This window comes from Pelophylax lessonae (genome assembly GCF_965119305.1).
Source record: "Pelophylax lessonae genome assembly, chromosome: 6".
Classification (NCBI taxonomy): Eukaryota; Metazoa; Chordata; class Amphibia; order Anura; family Ranidae; genus Pelophylax; species Pelophylax lessonae.
Window position 1 is genome coordinate 42237657 of NC_138773.1, and position 16052 is coordinate 42253708.

Here is a 16052-nt window from a genome sequence, read left to right on the forward strand (position 1 = left end):
GGAGGAAGTGGAAGAAAAAGGAGAGTATATTTTCTTCTATAATAAAAGGTAAGAAAAAAATAAAAAATCAGGAGCATCTATTTGTTTTTCAGGTGACGTTCAGCAAGCGGATGGCCCAAAATTGATTTTGAGGCTGGAACTCCGCTTTAATGTTCTATAGCAGAAAATGAAAAAAATATTTTTTCAGAGGTGATCAAATACCCCTAAAACAAAGCTCCATTTGTGTGTGTGTGTGGAAACATTTTATTTGGGTACAGCGCAATTGTCAGATAAAGTAACGCAGTGCTGTATTGCAAAAAAAATGCCCTGGTCATTGAAGGGGGGGGGGGGGGGGTTAAAAAAAAAAAATATCCGGTCCAGAAGTGGTTAAAGCAGAACTAAAAGCTTTTTGCTCTAGGCTCCATTCACACTGGTGTGACTTGCCGTGTAACTTTTGACATAAAGTGTAAATGGACTCCATAATATCCATACAGATATTCCCCCATAGGGGACAGGACTCCGGAGAAAGCCAAGTTCAGTTTGTTTGCGTTGCTTTGATACATCAGCTTCTTGCATCATACATTGTGTGGGGAGGAAAAGGAGTTCAGAGGTGAAGACAAACCCTCTGGCAGTATACGCTTTCCCTATAGCAGGGGCCAACAGGGACATAAAGAAGTGTGTGCACAGAAACTATACATTAGTCACCTCCTATACCTATAATGTCTCCCCCATACCAACATTATCCTACAAGCACTTCCACCTGGCACCACTGAGGTATAAAACCCAACCACGGCACTGCCTGCAGTTTGCATTTTCTCCATGTACCTGCATGGGTTTCCTCCCCCACTCCAGGGACATGCTCCTAGGTTTAATACCTTTAAGACCGCCCAACGCTGATTTACTGCGGCAGGCATTCTCTCCTGCACAAACCGATGTAGCTCTAAGTCAGTTGCACTTGGTGTTGGGGGGGGGGGGGGGGGGGACAAGGCAGCGGGCATGCTGATGCACAGGGCTGGCAGCCGTGACTGCCGCTGAGAAGCCCCTCCCCGCTGAGAGAGGATGGCCTGCTGTTGTAAACACAGCTGACCGTTATCCCTGAAAAGATAACAGAGCTCCTGTGATCCTTCTATACAGGAATATATATGTCAATAATCATTTCACAAGCCCATACAGTTAGAAAACACTCCCTAGGCTCACACTTTAATCACCCCTAGGTTAACCCCTTCCCTGCCAGTGTCATTACAGTAACTGAATATTTTTAGCACCGATTACTGTAGTAATGTCACTGGTACCCCAAAAGTGTCAAAAATGTCCGATCCGTTCACCACAGTGCCAATAAAAAAAAAAAAAAAATCACAGATCGCCGCCATTAGGCTCCATGTACACGGGACGCTGGAAATGGCCGTTTAGGAGCAGTTGGGCGTTTTTTTTAGAAGCCCCTGAACCCATCTACATTTTATCTTATCTGTCCATGTACACCAGGTCGTTTACAGGCAGTTGCGTTCAGGGACTGTTTTTAGAACGCAATTATTTGCGTTCGAACGTGTGTTTCCCAGCGTTTCAAACGCACAAACGCGTCCGAACGCGATGACCCGCGTTTAGCGTTCTTCCATTTTAAAAGGGGAATAATTTTTTTGACCTCTAGGAACGCTTCTAAACGCAAACGCCCGCAAACGCTGCTAAACGCCCGCTAAACACGGGTACAAACGCGACCGAACGGACGTTTCAAACGTCCTAAAAATTCCAGCATTCAAAGGGACTTTTAACAACGTCCCGTGTACATGGAGCCTTACAAGTAAAAAAAAAAAAAATAAATAAAAAAAAAAAATTACAAATCTTTCCCCTAGTTTGTAGACGCGATAACCAATCAAAAATATGTAGCAGAAAACAATTTGTCGTAAAAGGCCGAAAAAAAATTTTGATTTTTTTTTTTTTTTTGGGGGGGTGGGGGGGGGGGGGATTGTTGTATAGCAGAAAGTGAAAAATATTGGTTTTACAGGCTCAAAAATAAAATCACACAGGGGATCAAATACCAGCAAAAGAAATCTCAATTTGTGAGTTGGGGGGGGGGGGGGGGGGGGGCGGACGGACATGAATGAATTTTATTTGGGTACATGGTCACACGACCGCATAATTTTACGTTTAAGTAACAGAAGGCCGAATAAATAAAAAAAAAAAAAAGCCTGGTCATTAAAGGGGCAATTCCTTCTGGTCCAGAGGTGGTTAATGGCTTCAGTCCATAATATAATGTATGTAGGAATGTGTGTTAAAGACCTTAGATTGTAAGCTCCATGACGGCAGAGACTGATATAAAGTATAACAATATAAAATGTGTAATAAAAATGCAACAAAGTGTCATCACATCAAAGGATAATAAAATAGTTACAAAAATCTGAAAGGTGTACTTTTGTGATTGAGATATACATGTCTCAAGTGCTATGTGTAATGTAGAGAGATCTATATGGGGGCATACACTATTAAAAAAAAAAATAATATATATATATATATATATATATATATATATATATTTTTTTTTTTTTTTTTTTTTTTTTTTTAATAGTGTATGCCCCCATACAGATCTCTCTACATTACACATAGCACTTGTGGCAGAGCCTCACCAATTAGACTTCTAGATTTATGTATGATACATAAGCTATGCCCCCACATGGATCTCTATATTAAAAATACAGACCAACCCCCCAGGAAGTATAATAAAAGCTATGTCCTCTCCTTTCCCTATACATTATACATCCATAGAAGCATATATAAGGGCTATGCCCCCCCCCCCATATGATCTTTATATTATACACCAGAACCTATAGGAGGTATATAATATAAGACTAAGTTCCCCCTATAGATTTCTAGAAGTCACACCCAGAGATGTATAATACAAATCTACAAAGAACACAGCCCTTTTCTACACATTAGACACCTATAGAAGGGCTTTGTCCCCTGAAAATCTTAAAGTATTACACCTATAGAAGTGTGAGTGTATTACACAGACCATGCTCTCCTCTATAGGAGAGGAGGCATACATATAATAATAGGAAGACATAACCCCCCTCCCCCTATAGATTGCCTTTGCCCCCTATAGCGGGTATATGTATAATACAAGCAGTATATGTCCTCCACCTATAGGGGGGAGAGGGGGGAACTAAGCCCCCTATAGGTGTAATAGAAGCAGTATACGTCCTCCCCCTATAGACTTCTATACATTAGACCCTTGTAGATATAATGTCCCCTATAGGAAGTATATGTATAATATAAGATTGTCCTCCCCTATAGACTTCCATGCATCAGACCAGTTTAGATATAAGGCCTATGTCATATATATATATATATATATATATATATATATATATATATATATATATATATATATATATATATATATATATATATATCTCAAACAGCCCCTATAGGATGTATAGGTGTAATACAAGCAGTATATATGTCCTCCCCTATAGACTTCTATACATTAGACCCTTGTAGATATAAGGCCTATGTCCCCTATAGGAAGTATATGTATAATATAAGATTGTCCTCCCCTATAGACTTCCATGCATCAGACCAGTATAGATATAAGACCTATGCCCCCTACATATCAGACAGCCCCTATAGGATGTATAGGTGTAATACAAGCAGTATACATGTCCTCCCCCTATAGACTTCTATACATTTGACCCTTGTAGATATAAGGCCTATGTCCCCTATAGGAAGTATATGTATAATATAAGATTGTCCTCCCCCTATAGACTTCTATACATTAGACCCTTGTAGATATAAGGCCTATGTCCCCCTATAGGAGGTACATGTATAATATAGGATTGTTCTCCCCTCCTCTATAAGATTAGACCCCTCTACATGGATATATAAGGCCTTCTCCCCTATAGGAATGTATAATACAAGCAGCAGGCTATGTCCCCCGCCTTCTCTGTATTATAGAGGGGTGGAGGCTCTCCCCTCCCCCCATAGCCCCGCACACAGCCCGGAGCCGTCCATAGCACCCCCCTCCCTCCTCCTCGGACAGGCCGCCCGCTCGCACTCACCCTCCAGCAGGCGCTGTATGATGGAATCTATGTTCAGCTTCTCTCCGTCTCCCATGGTTCGGGTGTTCCTAGCTCAGTGGGTAGGTCACGTGCGTGCCCGGTGCTCGGTCTCCGCCGGCTAATGACGTCAGTTCGCACACGAGGCCCCTCCCCTCTGCTCGAGCTGGCTGCGCATTTCTGTGAATGGAAGGCCCGCAGGGCGCATGCGCATGAACAAGGGACGGCCCCCCCCGCCCGCCTCCCCATTGGCCGGCGATGACGGAGGAATTCGAACAGGAGGGCACGCCCATTTCCGTTGCGTTGGTGAGTGCCAAAGGGTTAGGCCCCCGTCGCGTGCTGACTGGCCGAGGGCCATGGTGGTCGCTGATTGGCGGAGGGTGCGGGAGGTGGGGCAACGAGTCCTCTGCCGCAGAGGACAAACTCGACACCTCATTGGTTGAAGTCGATTCTGTGGACGTTTGAGGCGGGGCTGCCGTGAGGTCAATGCTTCCGGTCTAACTCATATATATAATATATATATATGAAGAATGAGACGTTTTTAACCACTTAAGCCCTGGAAGATTTTACCCCCATTCCGACCAGGGGGTATTTTGCGATTCAGCACTGCGTGACTTTAACGGACAATTGCGCGGTCGTGCGACGCTGTACCTAAACGAATTTGACGTCCTTTTATTCCCACAAATAGAGCTTTCTTTTGGTGGTATTTGATCACCTGTGCGATTTTTACTTTTTGCGCTATAAACAAAAAAAGAGCGTTTATTTTGAAAAAATAACAATATTTTTCACATTTTTTTATATGAAATTCCCCCCCAAAAAAATGTAAAAATCTAAATTTCTTTAACATTTTCGGCCAATTTGTTTTCTGCTTTCTATGTTTGGTTAAAAAAAATCACGATAAGCGTATTTTGATTGGTTTGTGCAAAAGTTATTGCGTTTACTAACAAAGAGAAAGATTTCTGTCATTTTTGGTGGGTTTTTTTTTAACGCGTAATGGCGGCGATCTGCGATTTTTTTGCGGGACTGCGACATTGCGGCGGACAGATCGGACCCCTGACTGACATTTTTGACACTTTTGAGGGTACCAGTGACATTACTGCAGTAATCAGTGCTATACATATGCACTGTTACTGTAAAAATGACACTGGCAGGGAAGGGGTTAATTTTATTGGGGAAGGAGGGGCTATGTGTGTCCCTAGGGGTGTGTTTCTAACTGTGATTGGCTGTGGCTTGAGGTGTAGGAACAGTGATCAACGATCCTACATAGTAGAACCGTATGACCACCATTCTTACACAGGGGAGAATGACAGGTGGCTTTGTTTACATCAGCCGCCTGCCTTTCTCCCTCTCCACCGACGATCGCGAGTGACCGGCGGACATCGGGTCCGCCGGTCCCACGCACGGACTTCCTAGGGAACGAGGCAGGGCAGGCGCTCGCTCGCTCGCTATTGGCTCACAAACTAGTGACAGGCTAGTGACGTACCGGTACGTCACTTTGCCTGGCTGGGGCTGACCGCCGCAGTATATGTACTTGCAGTGGTCGGCAACCGGTTAAGTGATGTGTAGAAATATATACACTGTGTGTTCTACAATAGAGATTCCATACATAACAGAGGATTCCCAGAGCACCATGGGCTACCTTAGGTAGGTACATAGCTCACAACTGTCCCTGATTTCCAGAGACTGTCCCTGATTTCCAGAGACTGTCCCTGATTTCCGGAGACTGTCCCTGATTTCCAGAGACTGTCCCTGATTTCCGGAGACTGTCCCTGATTTCCGGGGACTGTCCCTGATTTCCGGAGACTGTCCCTGATTTCTGGAGACTGTCCCTGATTTCCAGAGACTGTCCCTGATTTCTGGAGACTGTCCCTGATTTCGGGGGACTGTCCCTGATTTCCAGAGACTGTCCCTGATTTCTGGAGACTGTCCCTGATTTCCAGAGACTGTCCCTGATTTCCGGAGACTGTCCCTGATTTCCGGGGATTGTCCCTGATTTCCGGAGACTGTCCCTGATTTCCAGAGACTGTCCCTGATTTCCGGGGATTGTCCCTGATTTCCGGAGACTGTCCCTGATTTCCAGAGACTGTCCCTGATTTCCGGAGACTGTCCCTGATTTCCGGAGACTGTCCCTGATTTCCGGAGACTGTCCCTGATTTCCAGAGACTGTCCCTGATTTCTGGAGACTGTCCCTGATTTCCGGGGACTGTCAGGGAGACTGTCCCTGATTTCCGGAGACTGTCCCTGATTTCCGGGGACTGTCCCTGATTTCCGGAGACTGTCCCTGATTTCTGGAGACTGTCCCTGATTTCCAGGGACTGTCCCTGATTTCCGGGGATTGTCCCTGATTTCTGGAGACTGTCCCTGATTTCCAGGGATTGTCCCTGATTTCCGGGGAATGTCCCTGATTTCTGGAGACTGTCCCTGATTTCCGGAGACTGTCCCTGATTTCCAGAGACTGTCCCTGATTTCTGGAGACTGTCCCTGATTTCCAGAGACTGTCCCTGATTTCTGGAGACTGTCCCTGATTTCCGGGGATTGTCCCTGATTTCTGGAGACTGTCCCTGATTTCCGGAGACTGTCCATGATTTCCAGAGACTGTCCCTGATTTCTGGAGACTGTCCCTGATTTCCGGGGAATGTCCCTGATTTCCAGAGACTGTCCCTGATTTCCGGGGAATGTCCCTGATTTCCAGAGACTGTCCCTGATTTCCGGAGACTGTCCCTGATTTCCGGGGACTGTCCCTGATTTCCGGAGACTGTCCCTGATTTCTGGAGACTGTCCCTGATTTCCGGGGATTGTCCCTGATTTTCGGAGACTGTCCATGATTTCCAGAGACTGTCCCTGATTTCTGGAGACTGTCCCTGATTTCGGGGGACTGTCCCTGATTTCCAGAGACTGTCCCTGATTTCTGGAGACTGTCCCTGATTTCTGGAGACTGTCCCTGATTTCCGGAGACTGTCCCTGATTTCCGGGGATTGTCCCTGATTTCCGGAGACTGTCCCTGATTTCCGGGGAATGTCCCTGATTTCTGTAGACTGTCCCTGATTTCTGGAGACTGTCCCTGATTTCCGGAGACTGTCCCTGATTTCCGGAGACTGTCCCTGATTTCCAGAGACTGTCCCTGATTTCTGGAGACTGTCCCTGATTTCCGGGGACTGTCAGGGAGACTGTCCCTGATTTCCGGAGACTGTCCCTGATTTCCGGGGACTGTCCCTGATTTCCGGAGACTGTCCCTGATTTCCAGGGACTGTCCCTGATTTCCGGGGATTGTCCCTGATTTCTGGAGACTGTCCCTGATTTCCAGGGATTGTCCCTGATTTCCGGGGAATGTCCCTGATTTCTGGAGACTGTCCCTGATTTCCGGAGACTGTCCCTGATTTCCAGAGACTGTCCCTGATTTCTGGAGACTGTCCCTGATTTCCAGAGACTGTCCCTGATTTCTGGAGACTGTCCCTGATTTCCGGGGATTGTCCCTGATTTCTGGAGACTGTCCCTGATTTCCGGAGACTGTCCATGATTTCCAGAGACTGTCCCTGATTTCTGGAGACTGTCCCTGATTTCCGGGGAATGTCCCTGATTTCCAGAGACTGTCCCTGATTTGGTCCCTCTGTCCCTCTTTCCTCCTCGTTTGTCCCTCAGTTTGCTCTGATCTATATAGTTGTATATAAAATTCACTTTTTATCTATCAGAAAATGTTTCCCAGGGATAAACCTTTCATCCAATTTCTAAATTCTCGCATTTGTAAATTTCAAAATCCAATATAAAGGAATAATAGTGGTAAAATAAAAGCACTAATGGGTTTAACTGATCATTTTTTTGCATCATTCTCCTTTAACCACTTAAGCCCCGGAAGATTTTACCCCCATTCCGACCAGGGGGTATTTTGCGATTCGGCACTGCGTGAATTTAACGCACAATTGCGCGGTCGTGCGACGCTGTACCTAAACGAATTTGACGTCCTTTTTTTCCCACAAACAGAGCTTTCTTTTGGTGGTATTTGATCACCTGTGCGATTTTTTGATCACGCGCTATAAACAAAAAAAGAGCGTCAATTTTGCAAAAATAGCAATATTTTTCACATTTTTTTATATGAAATTCCCCCCAAAAAAAATGTAAAAATCAAAATTTTTAAAAATTTTCGGCCAATTTATTTTATGCTACCTATGTTTGGTAAAAAAAATCGCAAAAAGCGTATTTTGATTGGTTTGCGCAAAAGTTATCGCGTTTACTAACAAAGGGAAAGATTTTTGTCATTTTTGTTGTTTTTTTTTTTAACGCGTAATGGCGGCGATCTGCGATTTTTTTTGCGGTACTGCGACATTGCGGCGGACAGATCGGACCCTTGGTAGTGAAGGGGTTAACTTTATTTGGAAGGGAGGGGCTATGTGTGTCCCTAGGGGCGTGGTTTCTACTGTGATTGGCTGTGGCTCTAGCTGTAAGGACACTGATCAACGGATCTACATACCAGATCCGTTTTATCAGTGTCTTTGCAGCGAGGAGAATGACAGGCAGTTTGTTTACACAAGCTGCCTGACATTCTCCCTCTCCCCCGCCGATCGCCGAGTGACCGGCGGACATCGGGTCCGCTGGTCACACGCGCGGGGGGGTCCGTGACCACGCGGGAGCGGGAGCGCGCCCCGGGGGGCGCGCGCTCGCTCCCTAGACCCTCACAAGCAAGCAACGTAGCCCTACGTTAGTTTGCCTGTGAGGGGCTGACCGCCGACGTAGATAGTCGTGCGGCGGTCGGCAAGTGGTTAAGAGGGCGTGGCAGGGGGTGTGTCCTATGCCTGCATACCTTTGCTAATAGGTGTCCCTCATTTCCATCTCAGAAAGTTGGGAGGTAGGTAGGCATAGTGCCAGCGACAAGCTTTAATGACACCTCTGTGTGATTGAATACTGGGGGAGCTGTCAGATGAAGGCGGAGTCAGCTGAGGGCGGAGTCACTGCTCGGACATAGCTGGCTGCACACAAGACTATATAATAATTACAGTCACTTCCAACCGGGCGTGGGGTGATCAGGAGGGGTGTACTCTAGAGAAAAGGGGTGTGATCTAAGGGGTGGAGCCTAACAATTACCATTAAAGGGTAAGTTCACCTGTACAGAAAAACTGTAAGGTGAACATACACTAGACCCCAGCCCCCCCCCCCCATGATACCGCTATACCAGAGTCTTGTGATCCCCTGCTGTGAGACACCGGGGTTTCACTTTAGCGGTCCAGGAATTTGTAATCCTCCTAGCTTTCTCTCCTCTTCCCCAGCAGGGACAGGCTAGGCAGGTTCTAATTGGTCAGCGCCATTCATGTGATGGCACCGACCAATTAGATTGCCTCCTATCCATATATGCTGACAGGAGATTAAGCCCCGGAAGATTTTACCCCCTTCCTGACCAGGGTTTTTTTTGCGATTTTTTTACTGCGTGACTTTAACGGACAATTGCGCGGTCGTGCGACGCTGTACCTAAACGGATTTCACTTCCTCTTTTTCCCACAAACAGAGCTTTCTTTTGATGGTATTTGATCACCTGTGCGATTTTTTGATCATGCGCTATAAACAAAAAAAATGCGTCAATTTTGCAAAAATAACAATATTTTTCACATTTTTTATATGAAATTCCCCCCAAAAAAATGTAAAAATCAAAATTTTTTAACATTTTTGGCCAATTTGTTTTCTGCTACATATGTTTGGTAAAAAATTTTTTTTGATTGGGTTGCGTAAAAGTTATCGCGTTTACTAACTAAGGGAAAGATTTCTGTCATTTTTGGTGGTTTTTTTTTTTTAACGAGTGATGGCGGCGATCTGCGATTTTTTTGCGGGACTGCGACATTGCGGCGGACAGATCAGACCCTTGACTGACATTTTTGACACTTTTGGGGTTACCAGTGACATTACTGCAGTAATCAGTGCTATACATATGCACTGTTACTGTAAAAATGACACTGGCAGGGAAGGGGTTAACTGTATTGGAGAGGGAGGGGTTAAGTGTGTCCCTAGGGGCGTGCTTTCTACTGTGATTGGCTGTGGCTACTAGTGTAGGAACAGTGATCAACGGTCCTACATAGTAGAACTGTCTGATCACTGTTTCTACACAGGGGAGAATGACAGGCGGCTTGTTTACATCAGCCGCCTGACTTTCTCCCTCTGTACCGACGATCGGCGAGTGACCGGCGGACATCGGGTCCGCCGGTCACACGCACTAACTTCCCTGTGAACGAGCCGCAGCGGGCGCGCGCACGCTCGCCCGCTATTGGCTCACAAGGAAGTGACAGGCAAGTGACGTACCGGTACGTCACTCTGCCTAGCCGGGGCTGACCGCCGCAGTATATAGTCGTGCGGCGGTCGGCAACCGGTTAAATCCCCTGACGGGTGGATCGGCGACCTGATGTCTCACAGTGGAGGATCATGGGACCCCAGCATAGCGGGACCGGGGTTGGGTCCAGTGTAAGTTCACCTTTGCAGAAAATCTGTAAGGTGAACTTACACTGGACCCAACCCCCCCGCTCCCACGCTATGCTGGAATCCCATTATCCTTTAACCAGTTCTGGACCGGAAGGATTTGCCCTCTTAACCGCTTGCCGACCGCCGCAAGTAGATTTACTGCGGCGGTCAGCCCCTCACAGGCAAAGTGACGATGTCCGCCGCTCACTCTGCGATCAGCGGGGGAGAGGGAGAAAGGCAGGCGGCTTGTGTAAACAAGCCTCCTGTCATTCTCCCCTGTGTAGAAACACTGATCATACGGTTCTACTATGTAGGACCGTTGATCAGTGTAACTACAGCTCAACAGACAGCCAATCACAGTTAGAATCACGCCCCTAGGGACACACACAGCCCCTCCCTCTCAAATAAAGTTAACCCCTTCACTGCCAGTGTATTTTTACAGTAACAGTGCATATGTATAGCACTGATTACTGTAGTAATGTCACTGGTAACCCCAAAAGTGTCAAAAATGTCAGTCAAGGGTCCGATCTGTCCCCCGCAATGTCGCAGTACCGCAAAAAAAAACGCAGATCGCCGCCATTACTCGTTAAAAAAAAAAACAACAAAAATGACAAAAATCTTTCCCTTTGTTAGTAAACGCGATAACTTTTGCGCAAACCAATCAAAATACGCTTTTTGCAATTTTTTTTACCAAACATAGGTAGCATAAAACAAATCCGCCGAAAATGTTAAAAAATTTTGATTTTTACTTTTTTTTGGGGGGGAATTTCATATAAAAAAATTTGAAAAATATTGTTATTTTTGCAAAATTGACGCTCTTTTTTTGTTTATAGCGCATGATCAAAAAATCGCACAGGTGATCAAATACCACCAAAAGAAAGCTCTGTTTGTGGGAAAAAAAGGACGTCAAATTCGTTTAGGTACAGCGTCGTACGACCGCCCAATTGTCCGTTAAAGTCACGCAGTGCCAAATCGCAAAATACCCCCTGGTCAGGAAGGGGGTAAAATCTTCCGGGGCTTAAGTGGTTAATGACCAGACCATTTTTTTTTTTTTTGCGCTACAGCATTATTGATGATCTTTTTTCCCCCACAAATAGAGATTTCTTTTGGTGGTATTTAATCACCTGTGCGGTTTTTATTTTTTGCGCTATAAACAACAAAGAGCGACAATTTTGAAAAAAAAATATTGCTTTCTGCTATAAAACATTCCCAATAAAAAAAAAAAATCTAATTTCTTTATCATTTTAGGCCAATTTGTATTCTGCTGAAAAAAAAAAAAACAATATTTTCACTTTCTGCCATAAAACATTCCCAATAAAAAAAATGTAAAAAATCAAATTTTTTCATCATTTTAGGCCAATTTGGATTCTTCTACATATTTTTGGTAAAAAATCCCAATAAGCGTATTTTGATCGGTTTGTGCAAAAGTTATCCACAAACAAGGGGAAAGATTTGTCATTTTTATTATTTTTTGTTTTTACTAGTAATGGCGGCGATCAGCAATTTTTAGCGGGACTGCGACATTGCGGCGGACAGATCGGACCCCTAACTGACATTTTTGACACTTTTGGGGGGACCAGTGACATTACTGCAGTAATTAGTGCTAAAAATATGCACTGTTACTGTAATAATGACACTGGCAGGGAAGGGGTTAACACCAGGGGAGATCAAAGGGTTAAGTGTGAGCCTAGGCCTAGGGGGTGCTTTCTAACCTTTGGGGGGGGGGGGATGGGCTTATGGAATGAACACAGAGACCTGTGTTCATAGCTGACAGAACAGCGGTCTGCTGTGTTTACAACGGCAGACCACCGTTCTGTCTCCACGGGGAGCCCAGCGGCAATCGCGGCCGCCTGACCCGCAGATCAGCTGCCACTTTGGTAAATGGGTGCGTTGTGCCCCCTCTTCGAGTCCTGCAATACAACGTAGAGTTACTTTGTTTCACGTGACAGAGCCAACCTGCCGCAGTATATGTACAGGTGGTTTAAAGTGACTGTAAACGATCACCTTGTAAAACAACGCATTCAGTTTAAAATAGAAATGAAACGCAAAACATTTTTTATAGTGATACAAAAAAACATAATAAATGCATTTTTCCATTTTTTCATAAGTAATCACATTCCCTTTGTTCTCACCTGCAAGAGCTGGGGGAGGAGAAAAACAACAGCACACTGAGCTACTCAGTAAATGGCTGTGTACGGGGAGGGGGGTGTCAGCACGAGTCTGATCATTGGAGGAGAGCACACTGAGTTTCCAGAATAGCTAGAGAACTGACCACGCTGTGCTCTCCTGCTTAGTGTGGTCAGTTTTTAACAGGAAAGCAAAGGGACTGGCAGGAATTTCACACAAAGGAAGCAATACAGAGAGAATTGGAGACTTCCTCATACAAGTACATGGTACAGCAGGCACATATCAGGAATATGAAGTGTTGGGGTAACAAACGCTTTAATGAATCCATTCTCCCCAAATCCCAGGACTGTCCAGCTATTTGACGTGAATTTGGAAGTTCCAGGATGTCTCCTATCACACGGCCCGCTGGGTCAACCTGTCCATTAAAGAAGTAAACGGGCAGCATCCAGATTAATATTATTATACAGGGTTTATATAGCGCCAACAGTTTGCGCAGCTCTTTACACCATGAGGGCAGACAGTACAATTACAATACAATTCAATACAGGAGGAATCGGAAGGCCCTGCTCCTTAGAGCTTACAATCTAGGAGGGAGGGTCAAGTGATACAAAAGGTAATGACTGTGGGGGATGATATGATGGGGAAAATAGATGTACAGTTGTGTGTAGGATAGGCTTCTCTGAAGAGGAGGGTTTTCAGGGATCCTCTAAAAGCAGAGGAGATAATCAGACAGATTGGGGTAGGGAGTTCCACAGGATGGGAGAAGCTCTGGAAAAGTCCTGGAGGTGAGCATGGGATGAAGTGATGAGGGAGATAGAGAGCAGGAGGTCTTGGGAGGAACAAAGAACGATTGGGTTGGTATTTCAAATCTGGGTTAGTGATGTAGAATAACATTTATTATCTTAAATGTGAGCCAGGGGAGGGAGTGACTCACCTAAAAATGGATGTCCCGATCTTTGTCCTCCCTTCCCCCTCCTCCTCCACTTTTGGATCAATTTCATTTTGGAGAGGGGTTGGTGTGGGTACCTAGTTTTTGTTAGGTCGCTCAAACCACCCGGGCAAATCTACCCCCCAGCCTGCAACCTCAGGGGACATGTCACAGGTCCCAGGAGGCTGCGGGTGTATTCACAAAGTGCTGCGCGACTCAAGCATGCACAGCGGGCCGGCTGTGAAGCCGCAAAGAGTCCCAGCCAGCTTCCCGGGGAAGACATGCCGGCACCGGAGACCCGAAGGCCAGCGAAGAACTTGCCCGGGTGTAGACAGCGCTGGGTATAGTTTAAAAATGGACAAACTCTCAGGCTATCAATCATTACTATTATTATTATACAGGATTTATATAGCGCCAACAGTTTACACAGCACTTTACAATATAAAAAGAAGACAGTACAGTTACAATACAATAAAATACAAGAGGGCCCTGCTCAGAGGAGCTTACAATCTAATATATATATATATATAAATGGTCCCCATGCAGGGCAGGGTTCTGTAGTCTGGTACACACAGAGTGCAGGGTTCAGGAGTGTATATCTCAAAGGCCAGATTTCCCTTCCGCCCCGTACAGAGCTGTCCCCCTGAATACCCCTGCTACAAAATCCTAACTGCTGCATTGCATACTATTGACCACTGAACTTTGTATGCTGCGCATGCCCCTCCCCATCCAATAAAAAATCTTTAACCCTTGTAAAAAAGCAACACCTATCATTCACCTCTGCAACCTTCATTCACAGCTCACTTCTACACCTCCCCTCCCGCAGCACACCTCTGCACCCCATTCACAACTTCTACACCTCCCCGCCCGCAGCACACCTCTGCACCCCATTCACAACTTCTACACCTCCCCGCCCGCAGCACACCTCTGCACCCCATTCACAACTTCTACACCTTCCCGACCGCAGCACACCTCTGCACCCCATTCACAACTTCTACACCTCCCCTCCCGCAGCACACCTCCGCACCCCATTCACAACTTCTACACCTTCCCAACCGCAGCACACCTCTGCACCCCATTCACAACTTCTACACCTTCCCGACCGCAGCACACCTCTGCACCCCATTCACAACTTCTACACCTCCCCGCCCGCAGCACACCTCTGCACCCCATTCACAACTTCTACACCTCCCCTCCCGCAGCACACCTCTGCACCCCATTCACAACTTCTACACCTCCCCGCCTGCAGCACACCTCTGCACCCCATTCACAACTTCTACAACTCCCCTCCCGCAGCACACCTCTGCACCCCATTCACAACTTCTACACCTCCCCTCCCGCAGCACACCTCTGCACCCCATTCACAGCTTCAACACCTCCCCGCCCGCAGCACACCTCTGCACCCCACTATCCACAACTCAACATTTTCCCTTTCCAAAGCCTACCTCTGAACCCCGAACCAAAGATCACCTCTGCACACCGTCCAAAGCTCACCTATGCTTTCCCCATCTGCAACCCAATACCCCACTGAAACTTATCTCCACACACTCCACCCCCCCCCCTCATCTTACATTTGCACCCCGACCAAAGCTCCCCTCCGCACACTCCCCCCCCCCTTCCACATTTCACACCTGTGACCCCAACCACAGCTCACCTCCACACACTTCCCTCCCTCCTTCCGCATCTCACACCTGCACCCCCAACAGCTCACCCCCACACACTTCCCCCCTCATTCCCCATCTCACACCTACACTCCCAACAGCTCACCTCCACACACTTCCCCCTCATTCCCCATCTCACACCTACACTCCCAACCACAGCTCACCTCCACACACTTCCCCCCTTATTCCCCATCTCACACCTACACCCCCAACCACAGCTCACCTCCACACACTTCCCCCCTCATTCCCCATCTCACACCTGCACCCCCAACAGCTCACCTCCACACCCACCCTTCCCCATCTCACACCTACACCCCCAACCACAGCTCACCTACACACACTCCCCATCTCACACCTGCACCCCCAACCACAGCTCACCTCCACACACTTCCCCCCTCATTCCCCATCTCACACCAGCACCCCCAACCACAGCTCACCTCCACACACTTCCCCCCTCCTTCCCCATCTCACACCTGCACCCCCAACAGCTCACCTCCACACACTTCCCCCTCATTCCCCATCTCACACCTACACCCCCAACCACAGCTCACCTCCACACACTCCCCCCTTCCGCATCTCACACCTCCACCCCAACCACAGCTCACCTCCACACACTTCCCCCTCATTCCCCATCTCACACCTGCACCCCCAACCACAGCTCACCTACACACACTCCCCCCCCCCTTCCGCATCTCACACCTCCACCCCCAACCACAGCTCACCTCCACACACTTCCCCTCATTCCCCATCTCACACCTACACCCCCAACCACAGCTCACCTCCACACACTCCCCCCTTCCGCATCTCACACCTCCACCCCCAACCACAGCTCACCTCCACACACTTCCCCTCATTCCCCATCTCACACCTACACCC

General features: G+C 47.0%; 1 protein-coding gene across 1 annotated transcript in view; it reads right to left on the minus strand.

Moving 5' to 3' along the window:
* The window catches only part of LOC309559076 (serine/threonine-protein phosphatase PP1-gamma catalytic subunit A-like), a 44837-nt gene extending 40709 nt beyond the window's left edge, over positions 1 to 4128 (minus strand). The window contains exon 1 of the mRNA XM_082262212.1: positions 4029 to 4128. Within this exon, the coding sequence (XP_082118338.1) occupies positions 4029 to 4083 (55 nt within the window). The 5' untranslated portion in view covers positions 4084 to 4128. The remainder of the gene's footprint in view (positions 1 to 4028) is intronic.
* Positions 4129 to 16052: the final 11924 nt, after the last annotated feature.